The following is a 23975-nucleotide window of genomic DNA, read 5'->3' on the forward strand; positions in this document are numbered from 1 at the left end:
GTCTTTGCCGGCTTTAGCTGCCCTCCTCGCTGCCTGGCGGGCCAGCTGGGACTGAAAGGCCGGACCGTGGACCGCTCCTCGCAGGCAGTGTGAGGAACAGCTAAAGCACGGAGAGAGGATGTGTTCCCTTCCACATCTCTTACATAAGAGAGATATCTCAAGGTTAGGGTTTTTATCATATTTATGGAGTGTATATTGGAGATGGTGTGGGATTCGTTGTCTAGTTTGGAAGAAACAATTGCCAGCCAAAACTTCCAAGAGAAAGCAGTGGTACTTTATTTTTACTACTTTGCAAAGAGGATGTATCTTGTACTTGCAGGTACAGTGTACACACCTTAAAATCATCAATATAATTTCTTTATATTCCCTATAACCATCACAAATTTACCTCCCACCTTTCCCTCATTGGCTGAGTACTCAGGCAGTCACAACCTATCCAAAGTGCCTAAAGTGAATACATTATTCCCCACCCCTGATTACATCTCCCACTCCTCAAATTCTATCACCCCCTGCCCTTATTTACAAATTACCTTTTATAGCTGTTAGTTCCTGTGGGCTGCCTCTGAATCAACCATCGTGCCAACTAATTCTGGTTAAAACTAGTTTTGAGCATTGCAGGGGCCTCTGATCCTGACTCCTACGTTCAGTTTCCATGCTTAAGCAGAATTCATGAGATTAGAAATATGTATAATGGATTCTTCCAAGGATTAGCCTGCCCTTCTACGGTTCCTGCAAAAACAATAGGTTCTTTTTCCCACCATGCTGACCCTTTAAGAGCTGTATGCAATGAAATTTCATTTTAATGTATGCCGATTAGTATACATTTAAAGTGATAATAAAGTTATTTCTATTCTTCTCTTCTCTTCTATTTTCTGTACTATATTATATTCTATATTTTATTCAATTCTACCTTCTCTTCTATTCTGTTCTCAACTATGATAACATTAAGATGGATGTCTGGAAATGGAGTCATGGCAACTGGATTTATTTTTATTCGGTGAGAGGTTTTGCGGCTTCTCCAAGCAGCTTCTTTGGTCTAAACCACTTGGATAAGGGGATTCTGGGTAGGCAGAAAGCCGTTGGAATGTACCAACTCCTGAAATTCTTGGGGGGGTCTTTATGGGTTCCTGGCCTTGATCTTCCTGGGGGCTGATGAGAGAGCAGCCCAGAAAATGGGGGACAGGTTGTGTCTGAGGCCTCCGTCTCTGTTGAGCGAAGGAGCCTCCGCTTCGGCCCAAATGGATTCCCTCGCTCTCTCTCAAGCCATCCATCTTCCCTGTCCAGAATGTGGGTGTTGTGTCCCCTCCGAGCCCCGATCACAGCCAAGGCAGGAATGTCTTCCCTTTGGGGCTTCTTTCCCACTTGATCCGATGATGGCCGGGAAATGCTCCTCCTGAGCCCCAGGCAGGGACCCCAGAGAGAGAAAGGGGGAAGAAAGGACCTCACAGCACCTCCAGGGCAATTACGAAGGGGGAGAGCAAAAGAGACGCTGCTTCTCTCATTCTGCAGCTTGGGGGCAAATCAGCCAGCCGTGTGTGGCAGCAGCCAGCAATGCTAATGCAACCCTTGGTTGTGTAAACAGAGGGATGGAATCCAAATCACGTTAAGTTTTAGTATCCCTGTATAAATCCTTAGTAAGAGCGTGACAGCAGCATCCCAATATTGGAGGGGCTGCCACAAAGAAGAGGGGTCAGCTTATTCTCCAAAGCCCCAGAAGGCAGAACGAGAAACCATGGAGGGAAAGTAATCAAGCAACCTGGAATTAGTGAAGGTGAAACTTCCTAACAGTGTGGACAGCTTTGCCTTCAGAAGTTGCAGGTGCTTCATCACTAGAGTTTTTAAGAAAAGACTGGACAGCCACCTGTCTGAAAGGGTATAGGGTCTCCTGCCTGAACAGGGGGTTGGACTAGATGACCTCCAAGGTCCCTTCCAGGTCTATTCTGATTCAACATAGACCCGTAAAAGCTTTCCCCTGCAGATAGCTTTGGGTATATCACCCCAGACCATGGACCATCAAGGACATTTTAGATTCCTTGAAACCCATTAAATTGATTACCTGGAATTACACTCCTGAAAAAAGAAATCCAGAGGCTTTAGGTTTTCTCTTTCACCCTTGTGTTCAGATCCGGCCTTAGTCCAACCGTGTAACCTTTGGGGAGGGACTCTGCTCAAGCCCCCGGGAGGTTCAGCTGTTTGGGGGGGTTTTCTGAGGTTTATTCAGGCGCCTCTTGCAGCAAAGGCCTCCCCAGGCCCTCCAGCCCTGGGACCCTCCGGGACTCTCCCCAAAGAACCGGGGGGGCTGCGGGTCTTTCTCCCCCCGCCTCCCTCCCCCTTTGGGAACCTTCCCTGACCCCGGCTGGAGAAGAGCCGAAGGCGGAAGAGAGGAAAGAAAGTCTCCCCGCGGCTTTTTCGCCCCCTGAAATGGAGGGAGAAAGAATCCCCTCAGGCCACAAAATGGAGGAGGCTGCAGGGTCCTTTGGCGGCTTTAGCTGTCCCTCTCACTGCCTGTGGAGGAGAGCCCGGACTTCAGGGCCAGGCCGCAGACTTCGCCTGGATCCCAAAGATGGTCAGGGTCCCCGGTGGGAAAGTTGCTTCTCCCGGGAATAATTATCCCTCTCTTGGAGAGTTCTCCTGCTATTTCTCCAATGACTGTCTCCAAGGTAAACTTCAGACTGAAGCAAAATGGAAGAGCTTTTCGTCAGAGAAGGGTAGATTTCTTCCGTCACGTTGTGGGGGGCACAAGTTTTCAGACAGGCAGAGTCTGCGCTTGAGTCTTCTTTTCTTGCTTTTCCAAACAAAAGTTGCTTTGTCTCTGTCTGAGTCAGGAAAGCCACCAACATTTCCATTTTGTGTGAGTGCTTTGAATTCTAACCTGCCTTTTGTTTTTGTTAAGATCTGGGGAGGAGATTGCTTCAGCCCCAAGAACGATGGACCTTCTGCTCCGGATGCTGTTGGTGTCCCAGTCCGCCTCTGGGAGGCTTCGAACGAAGGGCCGGCTGAGTTTGGGCCACCAGGGTGAAAAACAGCCATGGAGCTATCACAGGCCAGGAGACCCCCTCACCGCTCCGATCCCCCCTGGAACAGAAACATCGCCTAGAGTCTTCCCTTTCAACCATGCTCCGTCTAATCCGGTTCCTTCGTAAGTCCTTCAGGGTGATGGAGTTCCATTCCCTCCATTTGCACCCTTAATACTCTTTTTTCCCCTCCTTATTTCATCTAGGTCTATTTTACAGGACCTGTCTGAGTCCCTGAAAGATTTTGATTTCTATTGCTCTTTTTTCTTATTTTGTGGAAGAAACTCAATTCAAAAATGGGGATGAACAAATTGAACAAAGTTGAGATTATTTTCCTCTCCCTGTAGATTCTTCGGTTTGTTACTTGATTACTGAACTAAATGATCTTTTGGTTTTGGATCAATGTAGGCCTAAGGCTCAGTAGCTTAAGGAGACAAAGAGGATTGCATTTTTTAAAAAAGAATTTGCTAGTGGTATGATGATAATAACATGAACATTTTTTTTACGTTTTCTTTTGGTTATTCAGAAACCCTACGCTTCGCTTTTGCTATTCAACTGGTCAACAAGAATTCCCAGCTGCTGCACAATCTCACACTTGGCTACAACCTCCACGGCAACTATTTGAGCACTTTAAGCGCTTCAGTCGCCTTGCTGGACATTCTCTCCACTGGAGAAGCCGATGTCCCCAATTATGGCGGTGGAAGGAGGGACAATCTTTTGGCTCTTCTTCATGGAGCTGCCAGGGACATCTCCAACCAGGTGTCAACATTAGCAGGCACTTACAAAGTCCCACAGGTTTGTGTGTCTTTTTCCTCTATCTGATAAAGTGAGTGGGTTGGTGATGGGTAGCAATAGATGCCGTCATATCTTCTCCATGGAATTCAAGAGCTGCTTTTCACCATCTTAGTAAACTTGGTTTTTTTCATGTTCAGATTCGTCATAAATGGCCTGAAGAGCAATAAGGTCCCTGGAAAGCAGATATTCAGATGTTCAAAAAATATCCCAAGTTGTGAAGCCCTATATTGGCATGTTCATTTCACATATAAATAATATCTATAATGTCCAGTTGGATTCAAGTTGGCAATAATAGTATTTCTATATATAAATAAAATAGAATAAATAGGACTCTAGAAATTACAGGTTAGGTAGACTAAGAATGACAAAGTTACCCGGAAACGCTTATATCGAATTGAAGTTTGGTGCTTAATATATATCACTACTAAAACAATCCAAATCTCAGCATCTGAGGAGCATCCTGGAGGTAGACAAAAGGACTTCAGCTACTGCCCTCAGAGCTGAATTGGGAATTTATGCAATTTGTCTTTTCTCTTGAATGTTAATATTAATTGAATATTAGTATTCAATTAAAGCAATGAAACCTAAAAGACTCCCAAGAATAGAATTGTAAAGTTTCAGTTAAACGCACCCTGGATTTTTCAACTGACAGATTATATTAGGAGGTGTGATCTTACTTTCTCTTGTTCAACTGGAGAGCACATCTATGTCAGATGCCTAAGAAAGAGAGAGATCTTATTCTGGGCCATCAGAATTAACATTTACATATAATACAACCCATTTATTTTCAGTCCTGCTATTTCTCCACGCTGTTCTTTTTTTCCATTAGATTATTTTTTTTGTATTATATTTTTTATTAATTCTTTTGCAAGCATAAGTCACTCAATAATTGGTAAACAGTGTGTTGTCTGGGTTACATTTGTAAAGACACACCTTAACAATTGACTTCTATAGTCTGTATTCCATATATTAATTTTAGTTGATTTCCTCTTTCCCCTTTTTTGCAAACATTGAGTTAATACAATTCTTATTGTTTTAATAAATGACAATTTAGTATATATTTTTCCAATATTCCTAAAAAATAATCATCATATTAGTACATTTCTTTTCTTTTCAGTCATTTGGATTGCCTTATCATCGATCCTGTTACAATCCTTATTTTAGTTTATTTCTCCCACCTTGAATATTCTTACAATGGTTCTCAACCTTTTTAATGCTGCGACCCCCAACCGGTCGTAAGTCGAGGACTACTCAACCGGTCGTAAGTCGAGGACTACTCAACTGGTGCAGCACCGTTTGCAGAATGGGACTTTTGGCGGGCTCAGCAGGGCAGAGACAGCCTGGACAATTCCTATTGGCTTTTGAAAGCCAATAGAATTAGACTCTATTCAAGAGAGTCTATTCTATTGGCTTTCAAAAGCCAATAGAATAAAAGGGAGTAGCATAGCTAAGGAAAAGGGGGGGGAAAATGGCAGACTGCGTTGTTTGGCGACCCCCGTGAAATGGTCGTTCGACCCCAAATGGGGTCCCGACCCACAGGTTGAGAACCACTGCTGTAAAGCTTTTCTCAGCGATTAGTTACATTTACATTGACAGACTTAATTCTATTTTTTCCATATTTTTACATTTCTTAAGTCATGGATAAAAGAGTAAAAAGAAAGGGGAAAAGAAGAAGAACGAAAAAGAAATAAAAAAGAAGAGAAGAAAGCAAGAGTAACAAAACATAAGAAATAACATACTACTTAGAATATATATCCCTCCTAGATTAATAGTATTTATTTTCTCAAAGTTCATATATATATATATATATATATATATGTATGCATGTATGTGTGTGTATGTATGTATGTATGTATGTGCGTGTGTTTGTATGTATGTATATGTATATATATGTATGTACATAAATGTAAGGACTCACCCCACTTTGCATCTTAAGAAGACAGAACTCTTGGAATCTTTCTTCCAACAGGCATCTTTATTAAGAGAAACTGGTTGCAGGCATTCTAGACAGGACTTGGGCCAAGCCCTATGGTTCAAGGTTTTAAGGGGTTCCCCAGTAGCCCCACCCAAACACCCCCTTCTTACAGCGATAGTCTCAGGCATTCCATTTCCACCCCCTTTCTCTCACTGCCGACAGGAGGTATCCAAATTTCTTTTTCTGACAAAGAGTTAAAGAATTAAATTGGGAGACTAAGATGGCCATTTCGAGCTCATTCTGCTCTCTTCAGTTAGCCACACCCTTTATGGGATTCGAACCTGGGCAGTTTACATACTAAGCAGTGATTTAACCACCAAGCCACAGGCTGTCCTCCCCTGTCTGCCAGCCGAGTCAAGGGAGTATATGCAGGAAGTTTTTCAGACAGACCAGTCTGATTGATTACACCTTGGCATTTTTTAACTGCTATACTGCAGTTATACTTTTTACAATCTCTTTTGCCTTGCAGCCCCCCAACTAGGGGCGTTAAGTAGGCTCAAGTCACAACTGCGAAACATTTACAAATCCAAATTTCTTTTTCTGACAAAGAGTTAAAGAATTAAATTGGGAGACTAAGATGCAAGGCAAAAGAGATTGTAAAAAGTATATTCTAATCCACTTGTCCTTTAGTTCCATCGTGAGCCTGTCCATTTCAGCACACGATAATATTTTATATAATATCTCTTCCTCTGTGGGAGTTTCTTTATTTTTCCATTTTTGGGCATACGCCAATCTAGCAGCAGTCAGAATGTGCAGCATCAAATAAACTATCCCTTTGTCATATTTCTCTATAGTTATGCCCAGTAAAAAAAGTTCTGGTTTTAGCTCTTTCTCCATCAATAATATTTCTTCCAACCATTTTCTTATCTTGTTCCAATAATCGCAGGCTTTAGGGCATTCCAACAACATATGGTAGTAGGTCCCTATTGCCAATTTGCATTTCTAACATGGGTGAGAGATTTGGGCCCATTTTGACTAACCTTGTGGGTTAGGGTTAGGTTCCCACAATTCTTGCCAGATATGCAGATCAATATGGAAGCCGAAATCCCTACTCCACGTTAACATGGTTTCCTTAACCTGTTCTTCATACATTGCCTGATCTAAAAGGTAGTGGTATAGTCTTTTAATCATCTTATCCTCAGTTCCTAATAATATTTTATCCAGCTGTATCCACTCTGTTTTTATACCCCACTCTTTTTTATCTTTCCTGTATCTTGATTGTAGTTGAAGATATGCCCACCATTCCAATTCTATCCCTTCATCTTGAAGATTTTTCCTTGATTTCAATTCCACTCTCTCGTCTAATACATTTTTATACGTTATTACTTTCCCTAATTGTATAAATTTTGGGTGTATATGCATTTCCAATGTTGAAATCCAGTTGTGGACTTGCATATAATTTTGTTGCCTAATTCCCATACGTCTGTTAGCGCTCGTCTGATGTAATGCCTCCGGAAGTACTGGTGGACCTGGTATTTCTGATCCCATAGCATAGCGTGCCATCCAATCTGCAAATCATGACCTTCCAGACTTAATAATCTCCTATTTTTCAATTGTATCCAATCCCGCACCCATAATAATACTGTAGCCTGATAATATTTTTCCAGATCCGGGAGACCGAGTCCACCCCTTTCCTTTGCATCTTGCAATAGTTTTAATTTAATCCTTGCTTTTTTCCCTTGGCAAATAAATTTAAGTATGGTTTGATTGAAATTTTGAAAAAAAATTCTTATTTAATTTGATGGGTATGCATTGGAACAAAAATAATATTTTGGGTAGCATGTTCATTTTAATTACAACAATTCTACCCATGAAAGAGAGCTGCAGATTGGTCCAAATATCTAAATCAGTTTTAATCTGTTCCATTAATTTATCATAATTATCTCTTTTAAGTGTGGCACGTCTAGCTGTTAATTGTATCCCTAAATATTTTATTTTCTTTGTACTCTGGATGCCTAATCTATCAACTAATCCATTTGTAAGGACCCACCCCACTTTGCATCTTAAGAAGACAGAACTCTTGGAATAGCTCTTCCAACAGGAATCCTTTATTAAGAGAAAATGGTTGCAGGCATGCTAGACAGGACTTGGGGTTCAAGCTCTCCCATTCAAGGTTTTAAGGGGTTCCCCAGTAGTCCCACCCAATCAACCCCCCTTCCAGTGATAGTTTCAAGTATCACAATTCCATCCCCTTTCTTCTTCCGTCTGGATGGAGACTTCAGATAACTACATGAAAGGCAATTACTCTTCTTTGATATGTTAAAGCTTAGAGGCCACAATAAACACACATTCAGTCCTTTGAAGTGTGCTGAAGGAAGTGAGGGCCATAAAGCCCCTTTGCTCTCCCCCTTTTCTCCCTCTTATGGCAGAATCCAGAGAAGGCAGAATTGGGAGTTTCTATGTTTGATAATTAAAGATGAAATATAATTGGATTCTGACATCCGGCCCCTCTTAACAATAAGAGAGATCCACCTGAAAGAAAACACAAGTAAAAAATTTAGTTAGGCTTGTTAGGATACTCTGTGTGAAACTTCTTCAATAGCTTCGGGGCTCTGACGTGACGTTTATGGACCCACTCATTTTGTGAGGCAGGGAGGTGTTTCCAGGCAACTAGGTACTGAGTTGTTCCACGATATCTCCTAGAGTCAAGGATCTCTTTTATTTCGAAGTGTTGTTCCCCCTCCACCATGATTGGAGGTGGTGGGGGGGGGATTTTTGGCCGTAGAGGTGACTGATGCTCTCTTTTCAGCAAGCTGCAATGAAAAATTGGGTGTATTTGCCTGAGGTTTTTGGGTAATTCTAATTCTACTGTTACTGGATTTATGATCCTTTTAATTGGAAAAGGTCCTATATATTTTGGTCCAAGTTTTTTACAGGGCTGTAGGGACTTTAGGTATTTTGTAGATAAGTACACCATTTCTCCTATAATGAATGGTGTAGGCTCAACCCTTTTTTTATCGGCTTGTGCTTTGTATGCCCGCCTAGCTTCATCTAGTGATTTTCTGACTATTGGCCAGGTGTTTTGTAGGTTTTCCATCCATTCTTTCAGTGAAGGGATCGTTGGTTCTTTTGGGGTTAACTCTGGCATAGGGTTGAAACTTTGGCCGTTGGCTATTTGAAAAGGAGTGTAGCCTGTGCTGGAGTGGACTGCATTATTGTAGGCAACTTCTGCAAAAGGAAGTAAGTCCGTCCAATCACTCTGTTGGAAATTTAAAAAACATCTCAAATATTGCTCAAGTACCGACTGGCAGCGTTCCGCTTGTCCATCTGTCTGAGGGTGATGGCTAGATGTCAGTCCCTGAGTGGTCCCTAAGAGGGATAAAAATTCCTTCCAAAATGTAGACGTAAATTGCACTCCCCTATCAGAGATGATGCGTTGGGGTGCCCCGTGCAATCTGTAAATGTGCTGGATAAAAAGTTTTGCTAAGGCCTTTGCAGTGGGAATTTTTTGGCAAGGGATAAAGTGCACCTGTTTGGAAAATAGGTCCGTGACTGTCCAGATAACAGTATTCCCATTGCTTTCAGGCAATTCCACTATAAAATCCATGGCTATTTCCCTCCAGGGGGCTGAGGGACTTGCCACTGGTTGTAACAGCCCTGGCGATTTCCCTTGCAACCTCTTTGCTGATGCACAGGTTGGGCAGCTGGCAACATAACTTTCTATGTCCTTTTTTATTGATGGCCACCAAAATTGCCGTTTAATTAAGTGTAAAGTTTTTACAAATCCAAAATGCCCTGCTGATTTTGTGTCATGGCAAAGTTGCATGAAAGTTAGTCTTTGAGTTGTTGGTATATATAACTTTTCCCCTACCCAAGGCAATCCGTCTCTCATTGTGCACACATGTTTGTTTTTCTGGAACCAATCATCTGTTTCCAAACTTTTTCTGAATTCAATCCCAGTTTGGCTGTCCAGTTGTGGTTTTATTTTGGCTTGGGTTCTTGTGGTTACTGGCGCTGCCAGTTGTGATTCTGCCATTATTGGTCTAGAGTCTGTGGTTCGTGCGCTGTTATATTGGGGCATGCGAGATAGTGCATCTGCCAGGAAGTTCTTTCTTCCTGGTAAATGTTTGAGCTTAAATTGGAATTGGTGAAAATGCTGGGACCAGCGGGCTTGTTTGGGATTGAGTTTCCTGGAAGTTTTCAGGGCTTCTAAATTTTTGTGATCAGTCCATACCTGGAAGGGGATTTTGTTGCCTTCCAGGAACTGTCGCCACGTGAGTAATGCCCAACGTATCCCATAAGCCTCCTTCTCCCATACGGGCCAGCGCTGTTCTGTTTCCGTGAGTTTCTTAGATGTATATGCACAGGGTTGCAATACTGCATCATCATTTTCTTGTAATAGCACAGCCCCCACTGCCACATCACTTGCATCTGCCTGTATTATGAAGGGCTTGTCCATATCTGGGTGCCTTAGTACTGGTTCGGCAGAAAAAAGTCTCTTTAGTCTCTCAAACGCTGCTTGGCACTCCATTGTCCATGTTAGTGGCTGGCTAGGTTTTACTGAGGATGTTCCCTTCGTTTTTAGTAAGTTGGTGAGGGGCAAGGCTATCTGTGCAAATGAGGGGATGAATTGGCGGTAAAAATTTGCAAAGCCCAGGAAACTTTGTAGTTGCTTTCTTGTGCGGGGTGGTGCCCATTCTAATACTGCTCTGACCTTCTCTGGGTCCATTTCAATGCCCTGTGGGGATATGCGATAGCCTAGGTAGTCTATCCTTTCCTGGTGGAATTCGCATTTTGAGAGTTTGGCATATAGGTGAGCGGCTCGCAGCTTCTTTAAAACCGCTCTGACAAGTTTGACGTGTTCTTCTTTTGTTTCGGTAAAGATAAGAATGTCGTCCAAGTAAACAAGGACCCCCTTAAACAGGTGCTCCCTTAGAACGTCATTGATTAATTGCATAAAGACTGCAGGGCCCCCTTGTAATCCAAATGGCAAGACTTTGAATTGATAGCACCCCATGGGGCAGTTAAATGCAGTCTTCCATTCGTCCCCTTCCTTGATTCTCACGCGATAGTAAGCTTCCCTTAAGTCTAGTTTAGAAAAAATTTTCCCTTTCGATAGGTGTGACAGCATGTCTTTCATGAGGGGCAGCGGGTATAGGTTGCTTTCACTGATTGTGTTCAGGGCCCTATAATCCACGCATAAACGTAAAGAGCCATCCTTCTTCTCTCTAAAAAGGACCGGGGCAGCCACTTTAGGCTTAGCTGGTTCAATGAAACCTCTCTCCAGGTTTTTTTTTATAAATCTTTCCATTTCCTCCTTCTCCTTTGGGCTCATGGAGTATAATCTGGGCTTCGGGAGTTTTGCCCCAGGCTTGAATTCAATGGTACAGTCTGTGGGTCGGTGGGGGGGAAGCTCATTCGCCCTCTCCTCACTGAAGACTTCAGCAAGGTCCCTATATTCCTCTGGTATTTCTGTTAATCTTTTTTCCTCTCCTATGGATGCTTTTTCTATTCTTGATTCTGGTAGCCTCTCTTGGGGTTTTAAGTCCATAGGGTCCCCCTTCGGGAATTTGATTTCTGTCGTCCTCCAATTTACCCAGGGGTTCCATTTTTTCAACCATTCCATCCCTAGAATCATTGGGCATTCCATACCTGGGGTCACCACAAACGTTAAGTCCTCTTCATGGTTGCCCAGGGAGAGGTGTATTGGCAGAGTGGCTAGGGTAGCTGGCACCCCCCCTGCTATGGATCCATCTAGCTGGCCAAATGAGATTGGTTGTTCCAGTCTCCTGGATGGGATGCCCAGATTCCCCACTAGTGTTGGGCTAATGAGGCAGCGGGTGCAGCCAGAGTCTATTAAGGCTTTCACCTTCACAGCTTCGGGCATGGGGGGGATTAATATAGTCACTGTTTTGAAGATGGGTGTGATGCGTCCACTTACCAGGGGTTCGCCTTCCGAGCTGTCATCTGAGGCATCCACCGTCCCTGTGGTGTAGGCTGGAGTTCTTTCCCCTTGGTGAGCAGAGGTGGGGTTTTCTGCAATTTCCATCATTTTCATGGCTGTTTCTTTTGGCTTAGCTGAATACCCTCTGGGTTTGTTGATTGGGGATCTGTCTGGGTTGTGCTGGGGGGCCTTTGAGCGGCATTCTACAGCTCGATGCCCTTCTCTTCCGCACTTGAAACACCCCATCTGCTTCTTGGCTGTATCCGATGATTTCACCGGTTGGTGTGTCAGCTCAGGCGGGGGGCGGCTCCATTGTTTTCCTCGGCGATGCCTCTTCAATATGTCGATCTCTGCTTCCTCTGCCAAGACGTACCATTCCTCAAGTCGATGTGGGTCTCCTCGGGGCAGGCAAGCATCATATAGATCATAGTTTAGTCCGTCTTTGAAACGGCCAAGGAGGATGTCTTCTGGCCAATTCAGTTTGCTGGCAATGGCTCGGAATTCTTGTGTATACTCAGCCACTGGGCGTTTGCCCTGCCTCATCGTTGTTATTCTTTCACGGGCTTTGCGATCAGCCAGGGGGTCTTCAAACCGTCTTCTCAACGAGGACATGAAACGGTTGAAGTTACTGAGTTCTGGGGCATTGGAGTCATGCAGGTTCACCACCCAATCTGCAGCTGGTCCATCCAGGGCAGATTGCACGATCCGGATGCGGGCTTTGTCGCTGGGGATGTCCTGCCCATATTCCTCCATGTAGCTGAGGACTTGGGTTAGGAAAAACCCCAAGCGTGTTGGCTCCCCTTTGAATTTCACCTCCAACGGTGGACGTCTTGGAATGGATCGGTGCCTCCATTGTGGGTGGTAGTGTCTTCCGTCCAGATTTCCATCTGTGGTCCGGTAGGGGGTGGGAGCTCCTGGATCAGTAAATGTCCCTGGGGTTGCAGGTTCCACGTCCCCCTCGGTGTCTCTCCCTTTGTGGCTCCAGGAACTGGGGCGGGCGTAGGGCTCAGGAATCTCCTCTCCTAGGGAGCTGAGAGTTCTCTTCATCAGGTCAATAGCTCTCTCTAGGATCCAGTCTGAGTACGGCATACAGCTTCCTCCCTCTTCACTTGCGTGCAGGGATTTCTCCATCTCCTGCTTCCATTCTGGTTGCTTGGTTCCCCGTCTCAGGGTCACTTTTCTTGATTCCTTTCCCCACTCGCTTTTCTTTCCAACGCCCATCGACCAGCGAGGCTTGTGGTCCTGTGTCTCCACCACTTCTTCTTCTGAGAAATCTGGCCTCTCGGATCCCAACATCTGGCAAGGTTCCAACTGGGTCAGCGGCTCTCTTTCCAGGGAGTTTTCTCCCTCTCTTGCTTCGTTGTCTGACATGGTAAATTTTTGCAAAATCCCCCGGCAAGGGTCTACCTTCCAGGTGGATTAATTTTGCAAGTCCTGTCTAATGTAAGGACCCACCCCACTTTGCATCTTAAGAAGACAGAACTCTTGGAATAATTCTTCCAACAGGAATCCTTTATTAAGAGAAAATGGTTGCAGGCATGCTAGACAGGACTTGGGGTTCAAGCTCTCCCATTCAAGGTTTTAAGGGGTTCCCCAGTAGTCCCACCCAATCAACCCCCCTTCCAGTGATAGTTTCAAGTATCACAATTCCATCCCCTTTCTTCTTCCGTCTGGATGGAGACTTCAGATAACTACATGAAAGGCAATTACTCTTCTTTGATATGTTAAAGCTTAGAGGCCACAATAAACACACATTCAGTCCTTTGAAGTGTGCTGAAGGAAGTGAGGGCCATAAAGCCCCTTTGCTCTCCCCCTTTTCTCCCTCTTATGGCAGAATCCAGAGAAGGCAGAATTGGGAGTTTCTATGTTTGATAATTAAAGATGAAATATAATTGGATTCTGACATCGACCGAGTCCACCCCTTTCCTTTGCATCTTGCAATAGTTTTAATTTAATCCTTGCTTTTTTCCCTTGGCAAATAAATTTAAGTATGGTTTGATTGAAATTTTGAAAAAAAATTCTTATTTAATTTGATGGGTATGCATTGGAACAAAAATAATATTTTGGGTAGCATGTTCATTTTAATTACAACAATTCTACCCATGAAAGAGAGCTGCAGATTGGTCCAAATATCTAAATCAGTTTTAATCTGTTCCATTAATTTATCATAATTATCTCTTTTAAGTGTGGCACGTCTAGCTGTTAATTGTATCCCTAAATATTTTATTTTCTTTGTACTCTGGATGCCTAATCTATCAACTAATCCATTTTTCTGTGCTCTGGTCATGTTCTTAACGAGCATTTTAGTTTTTTCTTTATTTATCTTTAGGCCTGCTATTTCCCCATATTTCCATTAGCCTGATTGTAGTGGCTCTTCAATTATGAGAACAAGATCGTCTGCAAAGGCTTGCATTTTAAACATTTCTCTCTTAATCTTTAATCCTTTGATCTGCTCATCTTTCCGAATCCCCCTGTTTAATACCTCCAGGCACAGTACAAACAATACTGGTGATAATGAACAACCTTGCCTTGTGCCTGTTTGAATTTGAAAACTTTCAGTTGTTTCTCCATTAATTATTACTTTAACTACCTGTTTGGAATAAATTGATTTAAACATGTTTATAAAATTCTCCCCAAAATCCATATACACCAATTGATTGAGCATAAAATCCCATTTCACGTTATCAACTGCTTTTTGTGCATCGAGAAAAATTAATCCGATTTGTTTTTTCTTATGGACCTCGTAATACTCCAATACATCCAATACAATCCTGACATTGTTTCTTATATATCTTTTAGATAAAAAACCATTTTGATCCGAATGTATAAATTCTACTAAGAATCTTTCAAAGCTTTCAGCCATTATGGCCATGAAAATTTTGTAATCTGAATTTAGTAATGAAATAGGCATAAGTTTTTAATAAGCATCAAATCTGAATTTTCCTTGGGAATTAATGTGAGGAGAGTTTCTTCCCATGAAGCTGGTATTTTTGCATTTTTAAGAACCTCATTAAATAATTCTATCAATATTGGACTTAAAGATTCTTGTAAAATTGTAAGGACCCACCTCACTTTACATCTTAAGAATACAGAACTCTTGGAATATCTTTTCCAATAGGCATATTTATTAAGAGAAAATGATTGTAGGCGTGCTAGACAGGATCTGAGGAATTCTCTCCCACCCTTCAATGTTTTAAATGTTTTCAAGCAGCCCTCCACCCCACAGTTCTTCCGGGTGACGATCCACCTCCTCTCTTTTCCCGGACTCCAGGCGTTGCATTGTCCCCCCCCTTTTCCCTTACTGCCGGCAAAAGGGAGACTCAGAGAGGAGTAGATGAAAGGTTATGGCCATATTGTTATGGTCAGTCCTCTTGGTGAGAATCCACATTCAGTCCCTTTGAAGTTTAATGAAGGAATAAAACCCCCCTGCTCATCCCCCTCCCCCTTCGTAGTATGACAGAATCCAGAGAGAGCAGAAATGGGGTTTTCCATAGTCGATAACTAGAAATGAAATATAATTGGATTCTGACAAAAATTTTATATATTTCTGCTGGTAAACCATCCGGCCCTGGGGCTTTGTTGTTGTTTTGTTTCTTAATTGCCTCTTATAGTTCTAGGGGGTGTTACCTCTTTGTTCAACATATTTTTAAACTCCTCTGGAACTTTCAGTAAGTCAGCTATTTGCAAATATTTTAGAGTATCATCATTATTTTTCCGTTCATCATCTTTATATAATTTCTTATAGAACTCATAGGTCACTATTTTCTTCCCTTCATTCTGGTATACCATATCACCTTCTTCATTATATAGTTTACTGATCCTCTTTTTGTTGTTATGTTTCTTTATTTTGTAGGCCAACCATCTCCCCGGTTTATTGGCATTTTCGAAAAAAATTTGCTTAGTACATTTTATTTGCTGCCCCAATTCTTCCTTTTCAATAGTGTTCATCTTATGTTTAATTAGATTTATCTGTTTTTTCAAATCATGTCTTTGTGGTTCATTTTGTAAATTTTCCTCAGCCCTACTAAGTTCATCCTCTAAATTTCTTTGTCTCTGTAATTTAATTTTATTTTCCCTGGCCATATAAGAAATTGCAACACCTCTCATGTAGGCTTTAGCTGTGTCCCATAAGTTTTGGCAATTTGTATCTTCCTTTTTATTTGTCCAAAAAAACCAGATCCATTTGATCTTCCAATTTCAATTTAAACTCTTTATGTTTTAGAATTGCTCTTTTCAGGGTCCATCTCTTTATTCTCTCTTGCCCTCTCCATCTGATTCTAACTAGGTTGTGATCTGCCCAAAACATTGTATCCCTTATGATATCCTCCATCTCCAAATATAGATCTGCTGACAACCACACCATATTGATTCTGGACCATGGTTGATGTCGCCCCGAGTAATACGTGTACTGCTTTTTCCCTGTGTTCCTCTCCCTCCAAATGTCCTGAATATTAAACTCCTCTACCATTTTTAGGAAGGTACTAGGTAGTGTTCCTCTAATTCCTTTTCTAATCTTACCGCTTTTATAATCTAGATGTCTATCCACAATTGCATTGAAATCTCCCATTATACAAATATTATCATATTCAAATTTACTAATAATATTATGTAGTTTTTTTATAAAATTGTTTCTGCCCTTCATTCGGGGATAAATTCCCACAAGGGCTATTTTTGTTTTGTTCAATATTACTTCTATTATTAGAATCCTACCATCTTCATCTTTATAAATTTGATTTGCCGAAATTTCCTCTTTGGTCTATGCTACAACTCCTCCTTTTTTGTTGTGAAAGTGCTGCGAACATGTTCCCCAATTTGGGGCAATTTAGTAAATGTTGATGTTTTTTTATGTGGACTTCTTGTAGCATTATTATATCCAAATTCATTTTGATTTCTGTATCTTGTCTAATATTTCTATTTAAAACTTCCAAAGTTAAGATAAATAACAATGGAGATAATGGACATCCTTATCTTGTACCTTTTCCTATCTCAAAGTTCTCTGTGTAGTCTTCATTTACAATCACTTTCGCTGTTTGTTTGTAGCGTATTGTTTTAATTATATTTCTAAAGTTTTGTCCAAGGTCCGTTATTTCTACTTGTTGGTTCATAACTTGCCAGGAAACATTATCAAACGCCTTTTGAGCATCTAAAAATATTAATGCCAATTGTTTCCCTTGATACAGTTTGTAATATTCCAATATGTCCATTATAACTCTTAGATTACTTTTGATTTGTCTCTTTGGTAAAAAATCCATTTTGATCTGGATGTATCAATTGAGTTGGAAATCTTTTCAGTCTCTCCGCTATTACTGAAATAAAGATTTTATAATCCACATTTAGTAATGATATCGGTGGGCCGGCAGTTTGAGACCCCTGTTTTATATCATACAATTTCTTGTGGTATTCTTTGATTATCTTTTTTATTTCTTCATTTTTAAATTGTAAACGGCCTTTTTCATCTACTAAGTTATTTATCAGTTTTTCTCCTTTTGTTTTTTAAGTTGGTAGGCTAACCATCTTCCTGGTTCATTTGCATTTTCAAAAAAAATGGTTTTGCTCTTTTAATTTGCTGTGCTAATTTTTCTGATTCCATTAGATTTAATTTATGTTTTATTGTTTCCATTTGTCTTTTCAATATTTTCTTTTGTGGATTTATTTGTAGTTGTAATTCTAACTTTTTAAATTCTTCCCTTAACAATATATCTTTTTGTCTTTTTTCTTTGGTTTTTTTTTTTAGCGTATATGTTATAGCTACACCTCTAAAACAGGGCTTTTCAACCTTTTCGCATAAGGCAATATCCGAGTACCATCACTTTTGATACCAGCAAGGTATCAAAAACTTGAACCCCCCCAAAAAAGGAAAAAATGAGAAAGTACAGGTAGTTCTCGACTTACAACAGTTCGCTTAGTAACTGTTCAAAGTTACAAGCGAATTATGACCATTTTTCACACTTATGACTGTTGCAGCATTCCCCAGCGTCTTGTGATTTACATTCGGATGCTTGGCAACTGATTCATACTTATGACGTTCACAGTGTCCCAGGGTCATGTGATCAATGGCCGGGGGTGTGTGGCCAGCTGATCATTCAGATTGCAGGGTGCCTGTGGGGGAAAATCCGCAGGTCTCTGGTAGAGGGGGATGAGACTGGGGTGGGTGCCTGCCTTCCTTCACTCCCTTCTCTCTCATTGTCCCTTCCATCCTTCTTTCCTTCCTTTCCTTCACCTCCCTTTGTCCCTTCCTCCTTCCCTCCCTCTTTGTATCTTCCTCCTTCCCTCCCTCCCTTCCATTGTTCCTCCCTCCCTCATTGTCCCTTCCTTCCCTCCCATTCCCTCCTTCCGTCCCTCCCTCCCTCCCTCTCATTGTCCCTTTCTTCCCTCTCTTATAGTCCCTTCCTTCCCTCCCTCTTTGTCTCTTCCTTCTTCCCCCCCTCCATGCCCAGGAAGGGACAAGGGGAGGGGGACAGGCTGCCAGCGTGGCTGGTGGCTGTGCTGCCGGTGACCATGGTGACATGCCAAACCTGGCTGTGCATGTGCAGAGGCAGAGGCACAGGAGAGCTCCGCTCAGCTCACTTGCTGGTGCTTTGCTGGAAAACATGCCGCTTGCTAATTCAGTAGAAGCGCCAGGATCAGCTCCTGGCTACAGCTGATTCGCGCTTCTGCTAAATTAGCAAGCATCATGTTTTCCAGCAAAGCTCAAGCAAGTTTGCTGGGCAGGAGCCCAGGAGAGCAGCTACAGCTGATCTGCGCTTCTGGGCTACTCTGCAGAAGCGCGGATCAGCTTTCGCTGCGCACCCTGATCCTGAGCTCCTGCCCAGCTCACTTGCTTCTGCTTTGCTGGGAAACATGCGGCTTGCTAATTTAGCAGAAGTGCCAGGATCAGCGCCAGGCTACAGTCGATTCGCGCTTCTGTCAGCCTAGCACAGCGGTTCTCAACGTTTGTGTGACGGCGCCCCCCGTCACACAAATGTTATGCGCATGCGCGGCGGCGCGCATGGGGGCGGGGCCCCGCGCACGCCGCCCCCGCGCGGCGCTGCCCCTGCGCGCGGCGCACATGGGGGCGGGGCCCCCTGCGCGCGGCGCGCATGCGCGGCGCCACCCCTACGCGCCATGCGCATGCGCGGCGCCACCCCCGGAGATAGCCAACGAACATCGGTATGAAAAAGCAGCTGGGTCTGACTACTTCCCATTTCTTCACATATTTGCAAAAAAAGTCATGCATTCAAAGGGCGGCTTTTAATGTAGTTAATGATTTTCACGCTTTCATCCAGAACTTTCTGTAGATCAGCGGGCATCTTATGTGTTGCCAAAGCCTCTCTGTGTATGCAACAATGTGTGGATATGACATTTGGAGCAACATTTTGAATTCTTGCAACGAGTCCTTTATTAATTCCGACTATACTTTTTGCTCCGTCTGTGCTTATTCCAACACATCTATTCCAATCAATTTTGTTCTCTTGCATAAATGTATTCATAACATTAAAGATATCTTCTCCTGTTGTGTGACCTAATAAATGCTGGCAAAATAAAAAGTCGTCATGAATTTCTTGATTTTTTTCGTATCTAACAAACGCCATAAGATTTGCAAAATTCGCAATGTCGGTGGACTCATCGACTTGCAATGCATAATAACGACTTTGAGAAATATCAGATAATAACATCTGTTTTACATTATTAGACATATCAATGATTCGTCGATGAACTGTATTATTTGAGAGAGGAACGCGGTCAAAAGTTTCTTTCGCTCTATCTCCTATCATTACTTCTGCCATTATCTTGGCTGCAGGCTTGATTAAAATTTCGCCAATGGTTTCCGCTGCAGTACATTTGGCAATTAAAAGTGACACGCGATACGAAACTTCTAGTATTTTTTGATTGTCACCTCCCGTCAAACCCTGCATTATTTTTCCAGACTGATTTAAACCCTTAAGCTTATTTTCAAAAAAATCTATGGGTTTATCTTTGTACTGATTATGGTTTGTCTCAAAATGGCGCTTTAAATTGGATGGTTTCATGCTTTCATTTGTTAGATTTTCAAAACAAATGACACAAAGTGGAATAGGCTCATTTTCATCTCCAGTCCATGAGAATCCAAATTTAAGATATTCTTTGTCGTACTTGCGAGTTTTCCTTGCTTTTTTCTTAACAGGTTCTTTCAGAATTGAAGTCGATTCGTCGTTAATTTCATTATTTCCTGTTCGTTGATTGCTATTACAATCATTACTTTCTTTCGGTTTAGTAGTTCCAGATTTCAACCAGCGATCCATAATCTCTGTTAGGGATAAAAATTGTATTTTATAAAAATAATCAAAATCAATGGAACTTACTAAAGCATGATAACAGGCACCCGGAACTAACTATTAAAGAAGTAAGTTGTCTCTATAACGAAGTGCAGTATATTCACGCCGGATCACGCCTCACAAGACTGTCTAACCGTTGATAACACTGCAATTCTCCGGCTTTTAAACAGCTCCGAGGCTCAGCGTTAACTGTTAATGTTCCCGCAGTTTAAAAATGGCCGAATCAGAGCTGCACGAAGGATGCGCAGAAGTTCCCGTCATAATGAGTTACGATACGATGTATGATGGCCCCAGTTCCCATGTAAAAACTGCGATACGTGCCTATTTCTTTCTTTGTTCTGTGGGCGCAGCTAAGCACGGTGCAATGGATATTCCCACGTGATCCCCACTAAACTCCGGTGCAACGTGTACCCACACCAAACTCTTCCCGTACCCCTGGGGGTGCGCGTACCACACTTTGGGAAACACTGATCTACATCATATCGATTCTTGACCAAGATTTTTGACTGTTTGAATAAAAGGTGTGTTGTAGTTTTTGTGGGTTGGTTTGCCTCCAGACATCTTGGATTCCAATTTCCTCTGCCATATCAAAATATATCCTGGGTAATCTTCTTCTTCTGGTTTTTCCTGTTTTATTGCTAAAAGCAATTTTTAGTCAAGTTAGTCAATTTTTCCGTCTACTATTGCATTAAAGTCTCCTACTAAGCAAATATTTTGGTATTCCATTTCTATTATTTTTCTATGTAAGTTTTTATAAAATTCTCCTTGATTGTTCTTTGGTGCATAAATTGCCACTAGCAGTGTTTGCTTTTGGTACAAATATATTTCTACCATTAAGATTCTTCCTTCTTTATCTGAATATACCAATTTAGAATCTATTGTCTCTTTAATGTAAACAGCAACCCCCCTTTTTTCTGATGTGCTAATGTATAATAAAGTTTCCCAATTTTGGGATATTCCAATAATTTATGGTGCTGTTCTTTAATATGTGTTTCTTGCAGACAAATTATATTTGTATTCAATTTCTGTAATTTCCTGAACACTTTATTTCTTTTTGATGGGGAGTTTAGTCCATTTATGCTCACTGAAAAAATTCCATTTTCTTTCTCCGTTTCTGTTTCCATTTCCATTATTTATATTTAGGTCTAGTCGATCTAGTAATCCTCTTATCTCTGACCGGCCCTTGGATTTGGGTTTGGAATCATGTTGGGACTCCATGCTGCTGGTGGAATCTCAGGTGAGTCTAGAAGGTGAGGGAGGAGTCTGATTAGTAAACTGGGCAACTGATGATGTCATCTAGATTGGAAATGAAATGTCTGCAAGCTGAGAGCACCAAGGACATTTCCCCCCCCCTCCTCCTTCCTCCTCCCCTCCTCCCCCTCCTCCTCCTCCCCTCCTCCCAAACCCCTCTCCCTTCTAGCAGCGATAATAGAATAAAATGAGTTGGAAGGGATCTTGGAGATTTTCTAGTCCAACCCCCTGCTTAGGCAGGAAACCCTCTACCATTTCAGACAAATGGTTGTCCAATCTCTTCTTAAAAACCTCCAATGTTGGAGCATTCACAACTTCTGGGGGAAAATTGTTCCACTGGTTAATTGTTCTCACTGTCAGGAAGTTTCTCCTTAGTTCCAGGTTGCTTCTCTCCTTGACGAGTTTCCATCCGTTGCTTCTTGTCCTGCCTTCAGGTGCTTTGGAGAACAGGCTGATCCCCTCTTCTCCACGGCAGCCCCTCAAATATTGAAAGACTCTGGTCATCCTAGTCCTTTTTTTTGTTGTTGTTAGAGTAGATCTAACTCGTTCCCCAGTTGTTCATCACATGTTTTGGGTCTAGCTAAAGCAAACTGAAGTGAAACACTTCATTTTACACAGTTAAACTTACCATAATATGCCCCATTTCAAGCACATAAACATCTGCACTTAGAATAATAGAGTCAGAAAGGATCTTGGAGGTCTTCTAGTCAACCCTCTTCTTGACAGGAGTCCTGTTCGATATCATTTCAGATAAATGATTTTATTTCATTTATTTTATTCTCTCTTCTCTTCTCTTCTCTTCCCCAACAATCCATTCCATATTCTCTTCTCTTCCATTCCACCCCACCCCACCCCATCCCATCCTCCTTCTGGTAATGGTCTTCTTCTCCTCCCTCTACCCTTTCCAGCACTGTAGACTTCCCAGAGAGTGAGGTCAGCCCAGCCATTCCCTTGAAAGTCCCTGACTTCCTTCATCCTGTCTTTTACCTCACAGGGATGCTGCAGAAGGTAACCCAGACCTCGAATGCTACGACTGGATCATCCCTTCAGGGAGAACCTCCAGAAGGCCTTGTCTCGTGAAGACGTTTCCACTCTCGGGCCTGATACACGAGCTGAGGAACAAGAGGAGAGATATTGAGCATCAGCAGAAGAACTTTCCTGGGCGCTTCTACGGAGAGAAATGTCTATGGAAGTTCTCCGTCATGCAGGTCATGCTTGTCCCAAAGTCCAGGCAAGTGGACTTTCTTGTCTCCCTTTGAAGACGTTTCTCTTCTCCTCCAGGAAGCTTCTTCAGCTCTGACCGGATGGTGGGGAACGGAAGGATGGGTCCCCCTTGCAGGCCGCTGGTCACGGGCCTTCTTCCAGGGAGTCCTTGAGGCCCCCCGGAGGTTTGCCTGGGTCCTCAGGGTCACTCGAGTGGGGCAAATGGGCACAGAGGCACCCAGGGCAGAAGACATCCTGTAGCCAAGAACGCAGGCCCCCTTTTCAGACTTACGACCGTGAAAGCATCCCCTCGGCCGTGTGGTCAGAATCTGGGCTCTTGGGAGCTGATATTTATGACGGTGGCAGTGTCCCAGGGTCCCCTGATCATCTTTGGCAACCTTCTGAGGAGCAAGGTCGGGGGGGGAGCCCAATTCACTGAACGGCTATGGCAAGGAAGGTCGTAAAATGGGGCAAAAGTCACTTAACACCCATCTCACTTAGCGACAGAAATTTGGGGCTCAGTTCTGGTTGTAAGTCGAGGACCCCCTGTAGAAGGAAACCACTAAAAGATCTGGTTCATCCTAAATATACGACCAGGGCATTGGCTTAAGGACTGCTGCATTCGGTTAGAGGTTCCATTATGGTCATATGTCGAGGATACTGCATGGCAAATGTTAGTGTAAATGATAGTTGGAAGTATACAAAACTGCCCACAACACAAAGTGGAAATAGAACTTGGGGTCATCAAGCCTGCCTGCCTTCCTTCCTTCCTTCCTTCCTTCCTTCCTTCCTTCCTTCCTTCCTTCCTTCCCTCCTCCTTCCCTGCCCTCCCTCCCTCTCCCTCTTTCTTTCTCCCTCTCCCTCCCTCCCTTTCCCTCTGTCTCTCCCCCTTCCCTCCCTCTCCCTCTCCCCCTCTCCCTTTCTTCCTCCCTCTCTCTCTCTCCCTCTTTTACTTGGAGTAAAAGTAGGCTCTGAGTGCGCTTGGGGCACACTGGCCCCATTATCAGGCAACTGACCAGCATTGAGGTTTACGGTTAGCCAGGATTGCAGCATATGGTATGATGGTGATGTGGGCTTCCATCTACTCTGATCAAAAAGCTTTGCAGTAAAACCATGGTTGGACCAAGCCAGGATGGCCGGCAGGGTCAGTGTTTATGGGCGAGTCTGTACAGCTTCATTCATGCTGTGGCTGAGCTTAGTTACCGTAATTTACAACCGTTCCTTTTACTGACCGTTCCAAGTTACAGTCCAGCCCTGCTGAAAAAGGGGACGCCTGGCCCTTTTTCACCCTGACGGCCATTGTAGCCTCCCTCTGGTCACCTGACCGGAATTCAGAGACTTGGCAACTGACTCGGATTTATGACCGTCTCAGAGTCAGGCGACCCCCTTTCGCGCCTTTCTGACCAGCAAATTCAACGGGGGGAAACCAGAGGAGAAAACAGAGCATTGGTGGCCTAGACACGGGAGGAAAGAAGAATCACTTGGGCCATGGCCCATCCCCGGTCTGTGGCCTATTCACAAAAGGGCTGTGTGAGTGGCTGGCTGATGCGCGCGTGTAC

General features: G+C 43.0%; 1 protein-coding gene across 2 annotated transcripts; it reads left to right on the top strand.

The window, feature by feature from the left end:
* The first annotated feature begins 208 nt into the window (after nt 1-208).
* On the top strand, nt 209-23046 carry LOC120318086. Of its 2 annotated transcripts, none has more exons than XM_039365344.1 (5): nt 209-319; nt 2894-3139; nt 3541-3809; nt 21106-21199; nt 22208-23046. In XM_039365344.1, exons 2-5 carry the CDS (start codon nt 2928-2930, stop codon nt 22470-22472), a joined length of 840 nt encoding a protein of 279 aa, XP_039221278.1. In that variant the 5' UTR covers nt 209-319; nt 2894-2927; the 3' UTR covers nt 22473-23046. The 2 variants fall into 2 exon arrangements, with proteins under 2 accessions (XP_039221278.1, XP_039221277.1); XM_039365343.1 differs by lacking the exon at nt 209-319 and adding an exon at nt 2488-2660.
* The last annotated feature ends 929 nt before the right edge of the window (nt 23047-23975 follow it).

This window comes from Crotalus tigris, unplaced genomic scaffold, assembly GCF_016545835.1.
Source record: "Crotalus tigris isolate CLP2741 ecotype Arizona unplaced genomic scaffold, ASM1654583v1 scf7180000020046.83942, whole genome shotgun sequence".
Taxonomy (NCBI): domain Eukaryota; kingdom Metazoa; phylum Chordata; class Lepidosauria; order Squamata; family Viperidae; genus Crotalus; species Crotalus tigris.